At 39.8% G+C, this 18,615-nt stretch overlaps 2 protein-coding genes across 3 annotated transcripts in view; both read right to left on the reverse strand.

Moving 5' to 3' along the window:
* LOC117456405 (thyrotropin receptor-like) overlaps positions 1 to 777 on the reverse strand; it is a 15,638-nt gene extending 14,861 nt beyond the window's left edge. For both annotated transcript variants that reach the window (XM_034096281.2, XM_034096279.2), the window contains exons 1-2: positions 551 to 777; positions 392 to 463 (exon numbers count right to left, since the gene is read on the reverse strand). In XM_034096281.2, coding sequence (XP_033952172.1) covers positions 392 to 463; positions 551 to 714 — 236 coding nt within the window. In that variant the 5' untranslated portion in view covers positions 715 to 777. The remainder of the gene's footprint in view (positions 1 to 391; positions 464 to 550) is intronic.
* A 2,565-nt stretch (positions 778 to 3,342) lies between these two features.
* Positions 3,343 to 18,615, reverse strand: part of nrg1 (neuregulin 1) — a 54,559-nt gene continuing 39,286 nt past the window's right edge. Inside the window, exons 8-10 of the mRNA XM_034096413.1 lie at positions 17,502 to 17,602; positions 17,406 to 17,454; positions 3,343 to 6,434 (exon numbers count right to left, since the gene is read on the reverse strand). Of these exons, the coding sequence (XP_033952304.1) occupies positions 5,837 to 6,434; positions 17,406 to 17,454; positions 17,502 to 17,602 (748 nt within the window). The 3' untranslated portion in view covers positions 3,343 to 5,836. The remainder of the gene's footprint in view (positions 6,435 to 17,405; positions 17,455 to 17,501; positions 17,603 to 18,615) is intronic.

Here is an 18,615-nt window from a genome sequence, read left to right on the forward strand (position 1 = left end):
TCTGGCTGTATGAGCGTACCATTACTGGTTCATGGAGTCATGACTGGTTTGTTCAAATTGCAGGAAGTTGAAGTTGTTTTTCGAGGAAATCATTTGAGTGTAGATTTTCTTTAAATGTAGTCTCTCTCTCTCTCTTTTCTCTCTCTCTCTCTCTCTCTCTCTGTCTCTGTCTCTCTCTCTCTCTCTCTCTCTCTCTCTCTCTCTGTCTCTCTCTCTCTCTGTCTCTCTCTCTCTCTCTCTCTCTCTGTCTCTCTCTCTCTCTCTCTCTCTCTCTCTCTCTCTCATTTTTGAGTGACTTACTTGCTCGTATTTGTTAGTTTTAATATAGTTTTTTCCTTGCAGGTGACTCTCGGTTTGAAAGATAAGTGGTGAGTGTAGAAGAGACTCTTACATGTGAGAAATGTTGGGCAAGTTGGAGAATGCGTTTTCAGGAATGGAGGAAAGCTGAGTCCCCACCATCCACCTGAAACATAATGAAACAGTACTATGCATGTTCTGTCTTAATACAACAAAAAGCGTGAATTAGATGTGAGCGAATGTGAGTACTTACACCTCCCGTGTGCTGGAATGGAAAGGAGGGATGACCTCAGCTCCAAAACATGACACGCTGTAGATGTCCCAGTCACACTGGCACCCAGTTGGACAATATTCCAGAAGAACAGAGACCTCGACAGTACAGACAATGAAAAAAAGTACATTTAAATCCGACTTCATTGTAAGAGAGAAGGGATTCAGTGATGGAGACTCCGAGGTGGTCACGGACGGTGCACAGTGAGAAGTGGAAAAGAGTCCAACTGATTTTAACATTAGCTGCAATATGCACCAACAACCATGAGGGGCACACATGGACAATTAGTAACCCTCACACAGCAGCTGTGAGAGTGAAAGCCCTACTTCTCATACAGTAGACCAGGAAACAAGTTTAATATTCTAAAAACCAAGACTTTGTTTATTTGAATTCGGATGAAAACAAACTGTCACGGACCCTGCCGTGTTATCTATGATTACTACGCTTTTCATTCATAATTTCAGCCGGGGGGGGGGGGCGCTGAGGAACAGCAGAGTGCGGGCTGACAGGTGTCTGTGTCAGCCCGCACAGCGTCAGCAGAGGCTACAAGTTAGGTTCCAGTTAGACAACTAAGGTCTGGGTTAGTGTTCATGACTTCTTGGTTATGTCCTCTTAATGGTTAATCTCAATGCACACACATTTCCCGTGCTTTCCAATAGTTTAAAATAGTTGTATTCCACTGTTTAATAACCTGTTCAATACAAACATGCCATTGTAAAAATTAAATAACATTTCTATGAACTGATTTATTTAGCGAGCTTATTAGAGGATGTTCCCTGAAAGATTGTAAAATGTCAATGAAGATGTCAGACTTAGTATATTTGTTAATAATTACATACAATACATGGAATGTGTGTGTGTGTGTGTGTGTGTGTGTGTGTTCCAAGTGAATCTGCAGCCCCCTGGTGGCCAGTACATAAATTATGTGGCCCCCACCAACATCCAAGTTGCCCATCCCTGCAGTAGACCTATAGTTACTGGTATTTTAGTGTAAAGTAAGTAAAATGTATTTATAAAGTGCTTGACAAAGCATTAAAAACACTGTCAGAATCATAAAAGATTAAATGACCACACAAGCCAGACAATAAAAAGTGATTAGTTAACATAATGTCCTGTGGTTCTGTCCAACCTTTCACTTCACGAAACTACATTCTCCATTTGTAATAAAAACATCATATCTGTCTGAAACCAGAGCCCAGTCTGCTCTGATTGGTTAGCTGGCTGGCTCGGCTGTGATTCGTCAACCGCTTAGAGATGTCCCGCCCCTTAGCCTCACCTACAACGTGGTGGAGACAGTGGCGGACTGGCCATCGGGACGCGTTCGCGGGACCAAACCCGATGGGCCGGTACTGAAATGGGCCGGTCGGATGATGTGGGCCGGTCGGATAAGTCACCAGCACCCCCCCGTCGACAATTTACTAGCGGTATGTACTTGCGGTACCGAGGTGGGCCGGTCGGATAAGTCACCAGCCCCCCCCCGTTGACAAGTTACTAGCGGTATTTACTTGTGGTACCGAGGTGGGCCGGCGGTACCGAAGTGGGCCGGTCGAGAGTCCCGGGCTGATTTTTAGTCCCAGTCCGCCTCTGCTTGGAGAGCTAGAAGTGTGCGTATTACGTAGTGATGTCACTATGTTACGGAAGTAAACAAAGTGTGTGGGAGAGAAACTCCCTCGGGACACACAAGGATTTCCACCTTTGCCGACCATTTACATGCACACATCCATTTACAACCACAAATGGAAAGGAAAGGGAAAACCCCAAAAGCATAATAGGGCCTCAACAAGTAACTACACTGAACAAAAATATAAACGCAACACTTTTGTTTTTGCTCCCATTTTTCATGAGATGAACTCAAAGATCTAAAACATTTTCTATATACACAAAATAACCATTTCTCTCAAATATTGTTCACAAATCTGAAAGAATCTATGATAGTGAGCACTTCTCCTTTGCCGAGATAATCCATCCCACCTCACAGGTGTGGCATATCAAGATGCTGATTAGACAGCATGATTATTGCACAGGTGTGCCTTAGGCTGGCCACAATAGAAGGCCACTCTGAAACGTGCAGTTTTGCTTTATTGGGGGGGTCCGAAAACCAGTCAGTATCTGGTGTGAGGGGTAGGGGTAGGGTTAGGGTAATGTTGTGAATCGAGTGGCCCATGGTGGTGGTGGGGTTATGGTATGGGCAGGCGTATGTTATGGACGACGAACACAGGCCACTCGATTCACAACATTACCCTAACCCTACCCCTACCATCAGATACTGACTGGTTTTCGGACCCCCCCAATAAAGCAAAACTGCACGTTTCAGAGTGGCCTTTTATTGTGGCCAGCCTAAGGCACACCTGTGCAATAATCATGCTGTCTAATCAGCATCTTGATATGACACACCCGTGAGGTGGAATGGATTATCTCGGCAAAGGAGAAGTGCTCACTATCACACATTCTTTCAGATTTGTGAACAATATTTGGGAGAAATGGTTATTTTGTGTAAATAGAAAATGTTTTAGATCTTTGAGTTCATCTCATGAAAAATGGGAGCAAAAAAAAAGTGTTGCGTTTATATTTTTGTTCAGTGTAGATGCCTTTTTTCAAAATGGGTTAATTTTGTATGTGTTCTTATTGTGTGTGATATTACCTTGAATAGAAATAGGTTAAAAGACAAACATAATTTTCACCCAATCCTTTTTTTTTTTCAAATGTTCTACAATAAATAACATCAGAATATTTCTAACAGGATATACGTGGACACTGCGAGGCAAAACACAGAGCTGATTTAATATTTTTAATAAGAAACAACAGCGCAGAAGGTTTTCATGGTGTATTTACATCGTTCGAAGACAGTCCCAAACCTAAAAGCAATGCGTTGAGTTATGTAAAGCATACACGTGACAAAAAATGCAAATAAGTTAATTTCATTTCATATTGATAACCATGTGACGGATGGCTTCATATTTTAAATACAAATGCATAAACTTAAACAAGTAATCAATGCTTTCATTGAGCATTAATCAATAAATAAATAATAAACAATCTTAATGCAAAATAAAAACACAGGGGCATGGCATTAAAACACGTCTCTGTCATCATACGTTCTGCTACTGACTGCCGATCTACATAAATACATTTGAAAAAACCATGGTTACAGAGCCGGATAATTGTACGTTTTTTGTGTAAATCTTTAGCAGATTCTTATAAACTATGTTCTTGTTAGCAGACATTGTGTTGTTAATAATGTCGTATATGATAAGGACACCATTGCACATTTGAACACAAGCTTGGGGTTCACAATATAATTATAATCGAAGTTGAATTTAGGAAAACAAATGCCTATCATAACGGAGACAATTAAAGCAGTAAACCATAACGTATATTTAGCAGTCTCCCAAATGCATTACTCAGAAACACATGGATGTCTTCAGGCTATATCCTGTCTTCCATTCAGTGCACACTTTGCAGATATTGTTGCATTTAAAGATGCAATCGGTAATATCCTACTGGTGATGAAAGGCACACGTATCTGGAGTTGTCACTTTAAGAAATATAGCATGGCTGGCCTTATTTCCAGTAGTTTTTTTCTTTGAAGGCACCATCTTAACTGAGACGCTCTGTGAAGATATGGGGACCAGCCAGCATGGAGATACTATCAAGCATTTGGCGAAATGTAGGATGCACAAATGACCATGGCTCATACTCTGGATTAACGTCAGGGTATAGAGTGGTGCAGAAACAAGTCCCGACACCCAGAGAATACATTTAAGTCGACGGTTTTTCGAAAATGTTTGTGGTATTGTGACTGAAATAAGATCTGTGGTAAAAGCGATGTTCACATTTTGTTCTACGACATCAAATATGCCAGTAAATACTTCACTCCTTAAATGTCCAAAGTTTTGATTTGTCACAAAAATTGGCTAAAAGAGACACATGCCAAACGTTAGCCGCCATTAGCTTAGTGATGGTAGTGCGCCACCATGTTGTAGTTCGGTATTAGCCTAGCATTAGCTTTTTAGTTAGCATTTACACTTCGAAGAAATCCCAACGACATTAGCCTAGCATTAGCTTTTTAGTTAGCATTTACACTTCGAAGAAATCCCAACGACATTAGCCTAGCATTAGCTTTTTAGTTAGCATTTACACTTCGAAAAAATCCCAACGACATTAGCCTAGCATTAGCTTTTTAGTTAGCATTTACACTTCGAAGAAATCCCAACGACATTAGCCTAGCATTAGCTTTTTAGTTAGCATTTACACTTCGAAAAAATCCCAACGACATTAGCCTAGCATTAGCTTTTTAGTTAGCATTTACACTTCAAAAAAATCCCACAGTGGGGTTAATATGTGGAGATTATCCTGCTGAACAAAACGTGTGTTTGCCACAGAGCTTATTTTTCTGCAATATACCAAAATCCAATGGAAAAATCCCAATGCATTGTGGAGGAAGCCCAATGTGATGCTAACTTCCAGGCCATCACTGCACCACTGTATTTATTTGGTGTGGAAATAACCATTATTTCTGTGTTTTTGTATCTTTTACTCGACCAGTGCAGTACCCTTTAACATATAAATAGTAAACTTGAAATGCGCAGATCAAACCCTAATATAACATTCAAGAAAAAAGTAAAATCTACCGGGTTATGTTAGGAATATAAGTGACAGTATTAGTAACACTACAGAACCAGACTTGAGTGATTGCACCTTTTTCTATCAGTTGTAAATAATCAGCAGGAAATAAAACCCATCTTTTCAATCTCTGATTAATCATTCATTCGTTAACATCAGTTCAGGAGTTGGAGTTCAGTATCAGGTCAAAGGGAAGCCATCATTATTCCATCACAGCATTTAAGGAAGTAACATGCACCTCGTAGAAAACGTCAAATCAAAAAATCTGTGGTGTCAGTCCATCTGCAGCACGTTAAAAGCAGCCAGCGATTTTACTCTTGATTGATAACTGGAGATTAAGATGATGAATATATATGGCCCAGTATGCAATGCTGCAGTTCCCTTTAAGCATACTAAACAGAAAGGCACCATTGATATTTTTTCTGCACTGAAATATACTGTCAACCGCTACATACTAGTGTATGGCACATTACCTACGAGAAATGTGTACGTTTTTTTTTTGTTATAAAACTCTTTATTTACCACATCACTAAAATAAAAGTTTCATTTATCTTTAAAAGTCTTTACACGGCAAATAATGTATAGAAAATAAAGGTTTAATAGTGACTTTTTCCATTTTTTTTTTTACCCTCAACAGCATTTATTTTAACCTTGTACAGCAACTGGATCTGGTTTGACGGTGAAACTGGACGGCTTTTCTAGCAGGTCATCATTTGGTAATGCTGGGTTAGTCCTGCTGCTGTCCATCGCCCTGAGCAACAGGGCCGTAGTGCTATTGGTGGAGAAGAAGGGTGTGTGTTCCTCCTCTGAATCGATCGCTAGCATGCTGGCCCCGCTGGACTGCACATCCGCCGCTCTTTTGGTGCCACAGCTGTCGATGTTGTTGTTTGTTTTGTCCTCAGGTGACGCTGAGAAAAAATGGCCGACAGCTGTGGCGTCATGCTCTCCTATGACTTGGTAGTAACCGTTCTCCATAGCGAGCAGAGGACTCGGCGGTAGGCTGTGCGCCTCGTGGCCGTGGTTGTAATGCGCAGAGTTCCTCTTCTGTTCGTCTCGGCTCATGGACTGACGGTTGTTGGATAACAGCAGGGGGCGCTCCTCCTCACCTGAGGGGCTTAGAGCCACCGAGGGGACGGAGATGGCGAGGCTGGAGAGAGGGGCTGACATCTCGGACGGGGGAGACCCTGGAGTCGCAGGGGAGGACTGACACCCCGGAGACATCTGGGTTCTGTCAGATACAAACCTACAAGAGAGCACAATCACAGCAGAAACGTGTTTACTTAAAGGTCAAAATCCACTTCTTCATGTCTCCGCTACATCAACATGTGTCCCCTCTTCTTCAGGTCTCTTCTACATCAACATGTGTCCCCTCTTCTTCATGTCTCTTCTACATCAACATGTGTCCCCTCTTCTTCATGTCTCTTCTACATCAACATGTGTCCCCTCTTCTTCATGTCTCTTCTACATCAACATGTGTCCCCTCTTCTCCATGTCTCTTCTACATCAACATGTGTCCCCTCTTCTTCATGTCTCTTCTACATCAACATGTGTCCCCTCTTCTCCATGTCTCTTCTACATCAACATGTGTCCCCTCTTCTTCATGTCTCTTCTACATCAACATGTGTCCCCTCTTCTTCAGGTCTCTTCTACATCAACATGTGTCCCCTCTTCTTCATGTCTCTTCTACATCAACATGTGTCCCCTCTTCTTCATGTCTCTTCTTCATCAACATGTGTCCCCTCTTCTTCATCAACATGTGTCCCCTCTTCTTCATGTCTCTTCTACATCAACATGTGTCCCCTCTTCTTCATGTCTCTTCTACATCAACATGTGTCCCCTCTTCTCCATGTCTCCTCTACATCAACATGTGTCCCCTCTTCCTCATGTCTCTTCTACATCAACATGTGTCCCCTCTTCTCCATGTCTCTTCTACATCAACATGTGTCCCCTCTTCCTCATGTCTCTTCTACATCAACATGTGTCCCCTCTTCTTCATGTCTCTTCTACATCAACATGTGTCCCCTCTTCTTCATGTCTCTTCTACATCAACATGTGTCCCCTCTTCCTCATGTCTCTTCTACATCAACATGTGTCCCCTCTTCTTCATGTCTCTTCTACATCAACATGTGTCCCCTCTTCTCCACGTCTCTTCTACATCAACATGTGTCCCCTCTTCTCCACGTCTCTTCTACATCAACATGTGTCCCCTCTTCTTCATGTCTCTTCTACATCAACATGTGTCCCCTCTTCTCCATGTCTCTTCTACATCAACATGTGTCCCCTCTTCTCCATGTCTCTTCTACATCAACATGTGTCCCCTCTTCTTCATGTCTCTTCTACATCAACATGTGTCCCCTCTTCTCCATGTCTCTTCTACATCAACATGTGTCCCCTCTTCTCCATGTCTCTTCTACATCAACATGTGTCCCCTCTTCTCCATGTCTCTTCTACATCAACATGTGTCCCCTCTTCTTCATGTCTCTTCTACATCAACATGTGTCCCCTCTTCTTCATGTCTCTTCTACATCAACATGTGTCCCCTCTTCTTCATGTCTCTTCTACATCAACATGTGTCCCCTCTTCTTCATGTCTCTTCTACATCAACATGTGTCCCCTTTTCTCCATGTCTCTTCAACATCATAACCTGTTTTAAAAAGTACTGTCCCTAGGGTAAGGAAGGCAGGACCCAAAAGCAGTATAAAGAGGGGAGGCAGGTATAAAAGTAAAAATGAAAAAGCGAGATTTAATAGATTAAAGCTTGTACAACAAAAATGAAAACTGAAGGTGGCGAGATAAAACAAAAGGAAAGTAACAAAACCAAACAAAACCAGGATGACACAAAGAAAAAGGGAGCAGGAAACCAACAAGGAGACAATAAGGGAAGGTAAGGACACGAGATCACACGGGTACAAAGAATCAGGGCAAATGGGTACAAAGAATCAGGGCAAATGGGTACAAAGAATCAGGGCAAACGGGTACAAAGAATCAGGGCAAACAGGTACAAAGAATCAGGGCAAACGTGTACAAAGGCGGGAAAATCACAAAGACAGGAAGTCAAACAAGAGAGAAAATTCATTTCAGAATAAAACATGGTATTTCTTCAGTACTTATTGGTAGTTTGAGCACACGACATCTCAACACAAGTTCAGTGCTCGGAAATAAATAGGTAAAAACACGATTTTGTGCTAGATTTGAAGCTCTTAGTTTGTCCAGGTACTGAATGAAAACATGACACGCATCTCAAACCTGGTTCTGGCAGACAACATCCTACCAGATAATGACCAATTGGGAATTCTGGATTAGGAATATGTGCAAGTGCATATTGGGTAATATCCCGGTAGGCAGAGGTGGGAAGTAGTGGAGTACAAATACTTCGTTGCTGTACTTAAGTACATTTTACTGGTATCAGTACTTTACTCCACGATGACTTTTTACTTTAACTTCTTACATTTTGAACACAAATACCTGTACTTTCTACTTCTTACATGTTGAACACAAATACCTGTACTTTCTACTTCTCACATGTTGAACACAAATACCTGAACTTTCTACTTCTTACATGTTGAACTCAAATACCTGTACTTTCAACTTCTTACATTTTGAACTCAAATACCTGTACTTTCTACTTCTCACATGTTGAACTCAAATACCTGTACTTTCAACTTCTTACATGTTGAACTCAAATACCTGTACTTTCTACTTCTCACATGTTGAACTCAAATACCTGTACTTTCAACTTCTTACATTTTGAACTCAAATACCTGTACTTTCTACTTCTCACATGTTGAACACAAATACCTGTACTTTCTACTTCTTACATGTTGAACTCAAATACCTGTACTTTCAACTTCTTACATTTTGAACACAAATACCTGTACTTTCTACTTCTTACACTTTGAACACAAATACCTGTACTTTCTACTTCTTACATGTTGAACACAAATACCTGTACTTTCTACTTCTTACATTTTGAACTCAAATACCTGTACTTTCTACTTCTTACATGTTGAACTCAAATACCTGTACTTTCTACTTCTTACATGTTGAACTCAAATACCTGTACTTTCTACTTCTTACATGTTGAACTCAAATACCTGTACTTTCTACTTCTTACATGTTGAACACAAATACCTGTACTTTCTACTTCTTACATGTTGAACACAAATACCTGTACTTTCTACTTCTTACATGTTGAACACAAATACCTGTACTTTCTACTTCTTACATGTTGAACTCAAATACCTGTACTTTCTACTTCTTACATGTTGAACACAAATACCTGTACTTTCTACTTCTTACATGTTGAACACAAATACCTGTACTTTCTACTTCTTACATGTTGAACACAAATACCTGTACTTTCTACTTCTTACATGTTGAACTCAAATACCTGTACTTTCTACTTCTTACATGTTGAACTCAAATACCTGTACTTTCTACTTCTTACATGTTGAACTCAAATACCTGTACTTTCTACTTCTTACATGTTGAACACAAATACCTGTACTTTCTACTTCTTACATGTTGAACACAAATACCTGTACTTTCTACTTCTTACATGTTGAACTCAAATACTTGTACTTTCTACTTCTCACATGTTGAACTCAAATACCTGTACTTTCTACTTCTTACATGTTGAACTCAAATACCTGTACTTTCTACTTCTTACATGTTGAACCCAAATACCTGTACTTTCTACTTCTTACATGTTGAACCCAAATACCTGTACTTTCTACTTCTTACATGTTGAACCCAAATACCTGTACTTTCTACTTCTCACATGTTGAACACAAATACCTGTACTTTCTACTTCTTACATGTTGAACTCAAATACCTGTACTTTCAACTTCTTACATTTTGAACTCAAATACCTGTACTTTCTACTTCTTACATTTTGAACTCAAATACCTGTACTTTCTACTTCTCACATGTTGAACACAAATACCTGTACTTTCTACTTCTTACATGTTGAACCCAAATACCTGTACTTTCTACTTCTTACATGTTGAACCCAAATACCTGTACTTTCTACTTCTTACATGTTGAACCCAAATACCTGTACTTTCTACTTCTTACATGTTGAACTCAAATACCTGTACTTTCTACTTCACCCAAATACCTGTACTTTCTACTTCTCACATGTTGAACTCAAATACCTGTACTTTCTACTTCTTACATGTTGAACCCAAATACCTGTACTTTCTATTTCTTACATGTTGAACTCAAATACCTGTACTTTCTACTAGAGATTGAGACGGCACTTTGTTTTCTCTGAGAGCTGGTCAATGCTTTCAAAATGCAGGCTGAAGGCAGCAGGTGACAGACGGATAAGAACCACAGACTACGCTCCGATTGTTCGAAAACAGACCTCCAGTTTTTCCTCTTACAGTTGGGTTTACTTTCTGTATCACCGGACCGGAGTGTAGCACGGGTCGTATTTGCAGAACCCATCGACCTGCACCCACAAAACGTAAACTGGCCCGTTATCTTTCATTATCTCTAAATCCATTCCAATCTGGACCCTTAATGTAAGACCTGACCTGTAATCAGTTTAAGGCTAAGGCTGCTGAAGCAATTTACAAAACTACTGTATCGACTGTATGAAAAAATACACCTGTTTCAACGGAAATGCTTACAAATAATCCAGTTAAATAAAGTGTATGTCCCCCATAACTAGATCCATTGCTCTGCCAGAAGCTCAACCAGGTCAGTGATGGTGAATGGATGTTACTTGTAGGAAGCTTGTCTCGCCAACATTAACCTGATATTAGGTGCATTCTGTGGACATATTGTCATTGTTATTAAAGAGGGAAATTGCCATACTTAATATGCAACCAAGCTGCCTCTAAAATGTGCTTCACTTTTAGTATGAACCATACAGTCTATGGCAGTGATTCTCAAATGGGGGTACGCGTACCCCTAGGGGTTCGTTGGGGTACTGCAGGGGGTGCGTGAGATTTAAAAATAAAAATAAAAAAAGTTAAAAAAAATACCATGCATGATTACAAAAATAATCTTAGTACAATAAGTTAAATAGAAAACACAATTGTATATAAAATATTCCTAGAACCACCAAGGGGGTCCTCATATAAACATGTCCAATTTTTGTATTGTATTTTTTGCATAATATATAATTGTGTTCATTGGTTTGTTAAACAGATATTACTTAAGTAGTAAAACATTAAAAAAAAATTCATTATGTTTTTTTTTTTCATGCATAAAATGAAAATATCTTTAGTTTATTTATACATTTATACATCACACACTGAGGGAACATCACTATATTGGAATTATGTATATAGGCTTTTTCGATCAAAAATGTTCGGGGTAGGTCAGGGGGTACTCGGCTGAGAAAATGTTTCAAAGGGGGTACATGACTGAAAAAAGTTTGAGAAGCACTGATCTGTGATATGAACACGTCTTTAGACCAGCATCTCTCGGTGATTTTAGTGAATTTATTTGACTAAGGAATGTATTTTACTTAAGGAAATGCATTGTATTAGACACAAGAGTTATCTGTATGTAGGTGACGGTAGCTACATCTTGATGAACTGATGAAATAGGGGATACATGGACTCAATAATTGGGGGAACATGGGGGATGAAGTTGTCCATTTAGGCCGGTATTAGACGGATTTACGAATGAGTTTTTACGAGTAATGATTAGCATGGAGGCATGAGACGGAGAGGTAGTAGGGCACAGTTTCAGGTAACGGTTTGATCGAAAAGGCTGATACTTTGCAAGTAGGTATAGGTGGGTTTTTGGAATATAATTAGTATGAATTGCAAATCCACCCGATGTAATACAAAGGAAAGGGTAGCTGGTAGGACTTTAATATGCCTTGTGATCCACTAGACTACTTCTATTCCTCCTCAGTTGAAGTTTCTCTGTCTACAGGCAGGTGTAAGGAGATAAGATGGCGCCTGTTTCCTCACTCTCTCTTCATCCGCCGTGTTGAGAGATGACCTCCTCCTTTCCTCTGAACAAAGCCAGGTTGTAAACACATTCTCCCCGTCAGATAATGAATATATGCCATGAGTCGGAGAGTAAATCTTATCTAATGACTTCAAGAGAAACCTGGTTATGTCTTGCTGATGAAATGTTTGATTACTGGCTTTCTCAGGAACTGTCTGGCGTAACTTCCACTAAGTCCTCTGTGTCTGACATCACTTCAAAGCTTTCCTGTGTACTCTTTGTGTTTCAGTTCTTTGCTTCAAGAGTTTCATCACACCTTGAAACAAGTCCAGATGATTGAACACTGAAAGAGTGCGAGGGCATGTTGGTGGCTTCTCGTGAAGCATTTGAAAGGTTGGTTGTAACATGTTGCTTGAAAAGTGGAATTAATGGGAACAATTCTGAAAACCTACCCCAATAGAAAATGATCTGATAAAATTACAATTGGGAAATAAAGGACCGAAAATAGTCGGTAAATGATATGAAATATTCCTATTAATGAATCTGGATATCTCGGTGAATATAAAGCAAAGATGGGAATTAGAAATGAACGTAGATATTACCCAGCATACCTGGGAGGACATATTCACCGAAGCAAACTTCGTGACAAACTCATATAGAATTTAAATGGAAAGTAGTTAAGCCCCTGTCACACTGTCCCGAAGTTGACACCCGATGGACACACGAATATGGAATTGTGAATTTCGCACGAAGATGGCCCCGAACCACACACGAAGGCAACATTTACATTACATTTAAGAAATACAACTGCAATGAAAGTACCACAAACAATTATGTTACAGTGCTATGATACTGTACTGATATCTTCAGACTTTGTTCTTTACTTTATCCGTCTTTATATGTAGAAGATATTAAGTTTTCTCCTTAATATTGTTTCCATAACAACAACAACTTCCTGTCAACTCGCCTTCAAAATAATAATATATCCTTTTTAGTTTCACAGAACACAAATTGGGTTATTTACGTAATATATTTACATGATTTTGTTGTGCAATAAAACAACCCGATGGACACACGATAAAGGAAATGTTCAAATTCGGCTGTGATCGTAACATCGGGCCATTCGTGAGGGCATCTTAAGCCTTCGTATGACCGCCGGTGGAGTTTCTCAGGCTCCGGCAGCAACTTCGTGAGCGGTGGCAAAATCTTTGGCATGCCAAAAAATAGCCGAAGGACCTTGAGAAGGCTCATTTTCGTGTTGAATTCGTGTGTCAATGTTGCCCTTCGTAAGGCCATCGTGAGGGCATCTTGTTATCCTCGGTGCCATCGGGCATTCGCCCCGATCAGAGTGAGGGTGAATGCACCGATGATAACACGAAGATGACACGACTTGACAAGATGCCCTCACGAGTGCCTTACGAAGTTGCCGCTCACGAAGATGCTGCCGGAGCCTGAGAAACTCCACCGGCGGTCGTACGATGGCTTAGATGCCCTCACGAATGGCCCGATGATGCTACGATCACAGCCGAATTTGAACATTTCCTTTATCGTGTGTCCATTTCGGGACAGTGTGACAGGGGCTTTACCAGATATTTCCGAACACCAGATATAGTGTAAAAAATGGGCCCAACACGTAGTAACTTATGTTGGAGGAACTGTGGGAAATCATACTCATATATTTTGGTGATGCCCGAAATTACATACATTTTGGAAAGATATATTTGATGCTCTTAAAGAAGTGTTCCAGAAGAATATTGCTCTAAATCCGATGGTGGGAGTCTTAGCTGAGGGTCTAGAAGAGAGGTCTAAGACTTATGTATTAAGAATGTTATTGACAGTGGCCCTGAAGTGCACCACCATTAAATGGTTGAAACCAGAACCTCCCACCTATAGCTGCTGGATTCAGAGAGAGTGGGATATCCACCACATGGAGCAAATCACATATTTATTACGCAGGCAGAAAAATATATTTATCAAGCGATGGGCCCTGTCATACATCTACTAATACAATAAGAATTGTTAACACCTTTGTCACTTTCCATCATTATTATTTTAGTTTATTTACGATTATTTGTCTTATTTTCTAAGGGAGGCCATCTTTATTACATTTGATTTGTTTTAGCCCTGGTGGTACTCTATTATCAAAACGGAAAATGTGAATTTTACTGACAAATATATTGTACTGTATCATTGTTTGAAACGAAAAAAAATGAAGTTCTAACTGCTATAGGATGAATGTCTGGTTCTGGGGCCATAGTCTTAATCCCCGTATAGAGAAGCAGTAAATTACATTTTTGGTGCCCGGTAACGTTGGAGAATGAGCTGTTGATGGGCAGATGGCTGGATAACAATTAACTGAGTTTTGAGCAAGCCTTTGTAAGAGTTGTCAGCCTGAGGCATGGAGGCGAGGGTGTGATATCTGAGTTCAGTGTACAGTTCCTTTCCTTCTTTCCATGGAGGTATTAGAGGACAAATATGTGCTGAATTCCCTTGGCTGGCTGGTGTACATACTGCTGATAGTCTCTCCAGATCGACCTGATTGCTGCAGATTATAGGCTGGCGTAATGCAGGAGGTCGATAGATGGCTGGTGTGTAATGGTTATTACAGGCTGGAAAAACATTTGGTTAATGCTAAGAGAGGGGGGGGGTTGTGAGGAAGTGGAAGAAGGAATAGAGTAAAAGGAACAACTGGGAGAGCCACAGTGTGGGCGCCTGACAGAGACTATAGGGTCTTATAATCAGGATACAAAGAAAAGATAACTGTATTTCCTTCCATTTACATACAAAAATATGTAATCAGATTACTGGTAAAAAAAAAATGGAGATTACAAGCAGGATAACAATGTTACGATATATATTTAAAATAAAGGATATGATATATTACAAAGCCCATTCTGTGGGGGCTCTTAATCCATATACTGTAAGAAAATAAGAAGGCATATTTGGTTTATTTTTGTTTAAAAGGAGCAGATTGTATTTCTTCTGTACTGTTCTATACATCTTCTGTAATCTATACGCTTACCGCCTGAATCGGCTTTATGGTTTTCACTTTCTGCGGTTCATTTGTTCTTTTTTTTTATTGAGTAGGGGAACCTATACGCTCATAAAGTAGTGAGAGTGAGCTTCACTGTGTGCTTTAGTTATAAGAAGCGGAGCAAACTGTCAGTCAATTGAGGTGCATCATTTAAATCTGCTAGATACATGAAGTGAAGAGCTTTTTATTGTATATGTAATTTGTGGTGCTTTTAACAGTCTTTCTAATTATTTTTCAATGCATGATTAATTCCTCACAATGTGTCGGCCCCGGTTGAGTCGGACGGTGTATTGTGAGCCATGACATTGGGACGTGTGGCGCAGTGGTCTGTGCATCAGATCATCAGATCAAGGGGTGAAACCCGCCGCTGCTGCGTCTGTAAAGCCGGTGTGTCCTTGGGAAAGACACTTCACCTGAACTTGCTTCTGTGGGTATTGTCCACAGTTTCTGACCATTGCATGTATGATATATGTGTAATGTGTGTATATGTAAAGCGCTTTGAGTCATTGAAAAAGCGCTATAATAAATGTAAGGAATTATTTATTATTATGACACAGTGGTACTGTATACTATTACCTTCCTGTTGTCCTTGGGTCAAACCTGACACGTTCCCAAGTGTTCCTATGTCGGGATAAAGGCTTATTTGATGTTATAGTGCCAGAAAAACAACATGTTTTGGGGTATTATTCAAATCTATAGCATCTGGGGTCAATTTAGTAAAATTATTCATAATTATTTCCTTTTTTAACTCAGAAATTAGATTTTGTGTAAATGAGGTTTTTTGACCATACCATGTGATGCAAGTCAAATTTCAGACTTGATCTGACCAATACGGTATTATCGTATCGTATCGTACATTTCCAAAAAAGGAGTACAACTTGTGGCAATAAGTAAGAATAAAGTTGCTTTAAAAGGTTTGGTGATTATTTAAACTATAAATAGACCAATCGGGAAGGCAAAAGTTCAACACAAGGGTTAAATGTGTTTTTAGTGGATTAACCGTGTATACTAGGCTACTTTATTTATATTTGATGCATGTGTTCCTTCTGAATGCGTCTTGTTGTCTCCAGAGGTGGGAAGTAACTAAGTACATTTACTCAAGTACTCTACTTAAGTCCAATTTTGAGATACTTGTACTTCACTTGAGTATTTCCATGTTATGCTACTCAACTACTCTTCAGAGGTAAATGGTGTACTTCTACCCCACTACATGTATTTAATCCCTTTAGTTACTTCACAGATCTGGATGAATGATGTGAAATATAATCAAGTGTTGAATCAGACTTTAGTTCCACCTGGAGTAAATCCACCAGCTACCCTGCAGTCTACAAAGTACTTCAGACTAGCTGCACCTTCACCAGCTTTGAGAACACTTTCATGATCAATCATTATAAAACATATCATATATATTATTCTGAAATGGACCAATCTGCACAACGACTACTTTTACTGTCGCTACTTTCACTATATTTTGATGATAATACTTTTCTACTTTCACTTGAGGAACATTTTGAATGCAGGACTTTTACTGTGACAGAGTATTCCTACACTCTGGCACCTCTACTTGTACTCAAGTACAAGATCTGAGTACTTCTACTTTTACTCAAGTACAAGATCTGAGTACTTCTACTTTTACTCAAGTACAAGATCTGAGTACTTCTACTTTTACTCAAGTACAAGATCTGAGTACTTCTGCTTTTACTCAAGTACAAGATCTGAGTACTTCTACTTTTACTCAAGTACAAGGTCTGAGTACTTCTACTTTTACTCAAGCACAAGATCTGAGTACTTCTACTTTTACTCAAGTACAAGGTCTGAGTTCTTCTACTTTTACTCAAGTACAAGATCTGAGTACTTCTACTTTTACTCAAGTACAAGATCTGAGTACTTCTACTTTTACTCAAGTACAAGGTCTGAGTTCTTCTACTTTTACTCAAGTAAAAGAACTGAGTACTTCTACTTTTACTCAAGTACAATACCTGAGTACTTCTACTTTTACTCAAGTACAAGATCTGAGTACTTCTACTTTTACTCAAGTACAACATCTGAGTACTTCTACTCAAGTACAATATCTGAGTACTTCTACTTTTACTCAAGTACAATATCTGAGTATTTCTACTTTTACTCAAGTACAAGATCTGAGTACTTCTACTTGTACTCAAGTACAAGATCTGAGTACTTCTCCCACCACTGCTTATCTCTATGTTTGATGTGCCTCTTGGTTTCCTGTTTGTGGCGCAGAGTTAGAATGTATTAACCAATTACCTCGTCATTAAGGCAAGTCCCTGTCGGAGTTTGGTCTGTCTTGCCCCTTCTTTGGAGGAGCACTTAAGTCTCTGCCGCCAGCGGTGGCATACAGACGCCCCCGGGTGCCCTGCGCTCGCTGGCTAGTCTCCGCCAATGACATCACCGAGACAGACTCGGTGTCAGACTGAACACTGTTGCTCCAGTCATTACTCCAGCTGGGGAGACAGAGGGGACGTTTACATGGAGACTGCTTTCAGACAGGCCTTCAGACCACGACATTAATATATTGTGGGTCAGGTTTGTGTAGCCGAGCCTTTCACTTTCGTGTTTTATCTTCAAGTTTGTCTGCATGAATTCAAAGTGACGCAGCAGATTTGATATCATAAGTATCTAATTCAAAATGTGGAAATCGAGAAATGGGACCCAAAAGGCTTTTGATATGATTTTGTTTTAAATGCATCCATAGGTGAGACGGCATGGTTATCCTATTCAATCATACAAAGTAACATTTATGTTTCAGTTAGAAATGAACTACGCCTTTTCGACCATGACATTAATATATTGTGGGTCAGATTTGTGTAGCCGAGCCTTTAACCGTATTTTATTTTCAAGTTTGCTCACAGTCGGCATGATTTCAAAGTGACGCAGCAGATTTTATATCATAAGTATCTAATTCAAAATGTGGAAATCAAGAAATGGGTCCCAAAAGGCTTTTGATATGATTTTGTTTTTAATGCATCCATAGGTGAGACGGCATGGTTATCCTATTCAATCATAAAAAGTAACATTTATGTTTCAGTTAGAAATGAACTATGCCTATAAGCGATGGTAAGAGGTGATTCCATCGCCTCCATCTACTTGTCTTTCATCCATCCTTCATAACTAACGCTGTTGATATATTGTGATTTTAAAAAAGGTGTCTATTCACATCTGCACGGGGACAACAGCTGGAAATTAACAATGTTGGCTAAAGCTGCCCCATTTACTGTTTTTTGTGACAGTTGATCAATGGGGACTGTCCTCGACACTATACACAAATAAACTAAACCGTTCTGTGCACTTTGAAGCAATGTTGGAGCAAACGTCTCATCGGAGTGTTGCTGTGACAGAACTAAGCTTTCCTGGCAGGCGGTACCGCAGCATCCGGACCAACACCACCACACTCAGGGACAGTTCCATCCCACAGGCCAGAAGACTGCTGAACACCTGAGCTGTGTTAAGTGCCTCC

This window comes from Pseudochaenichthys georgianus, chromosome 12 (assembly GCF_902827115.2).
Source record: "Pseudochaenichthys georgianus chromosome 12, fPseGeo1.2, whole genome shotgun sequence".
Classification (NCBI taxonomy): Eukaryota; Metazoa; Chordata; class Actinopteri; order Perciformes; family Channichthyidae; genus Pseudochaenichthys; species Pseudochaenichthys georgianus.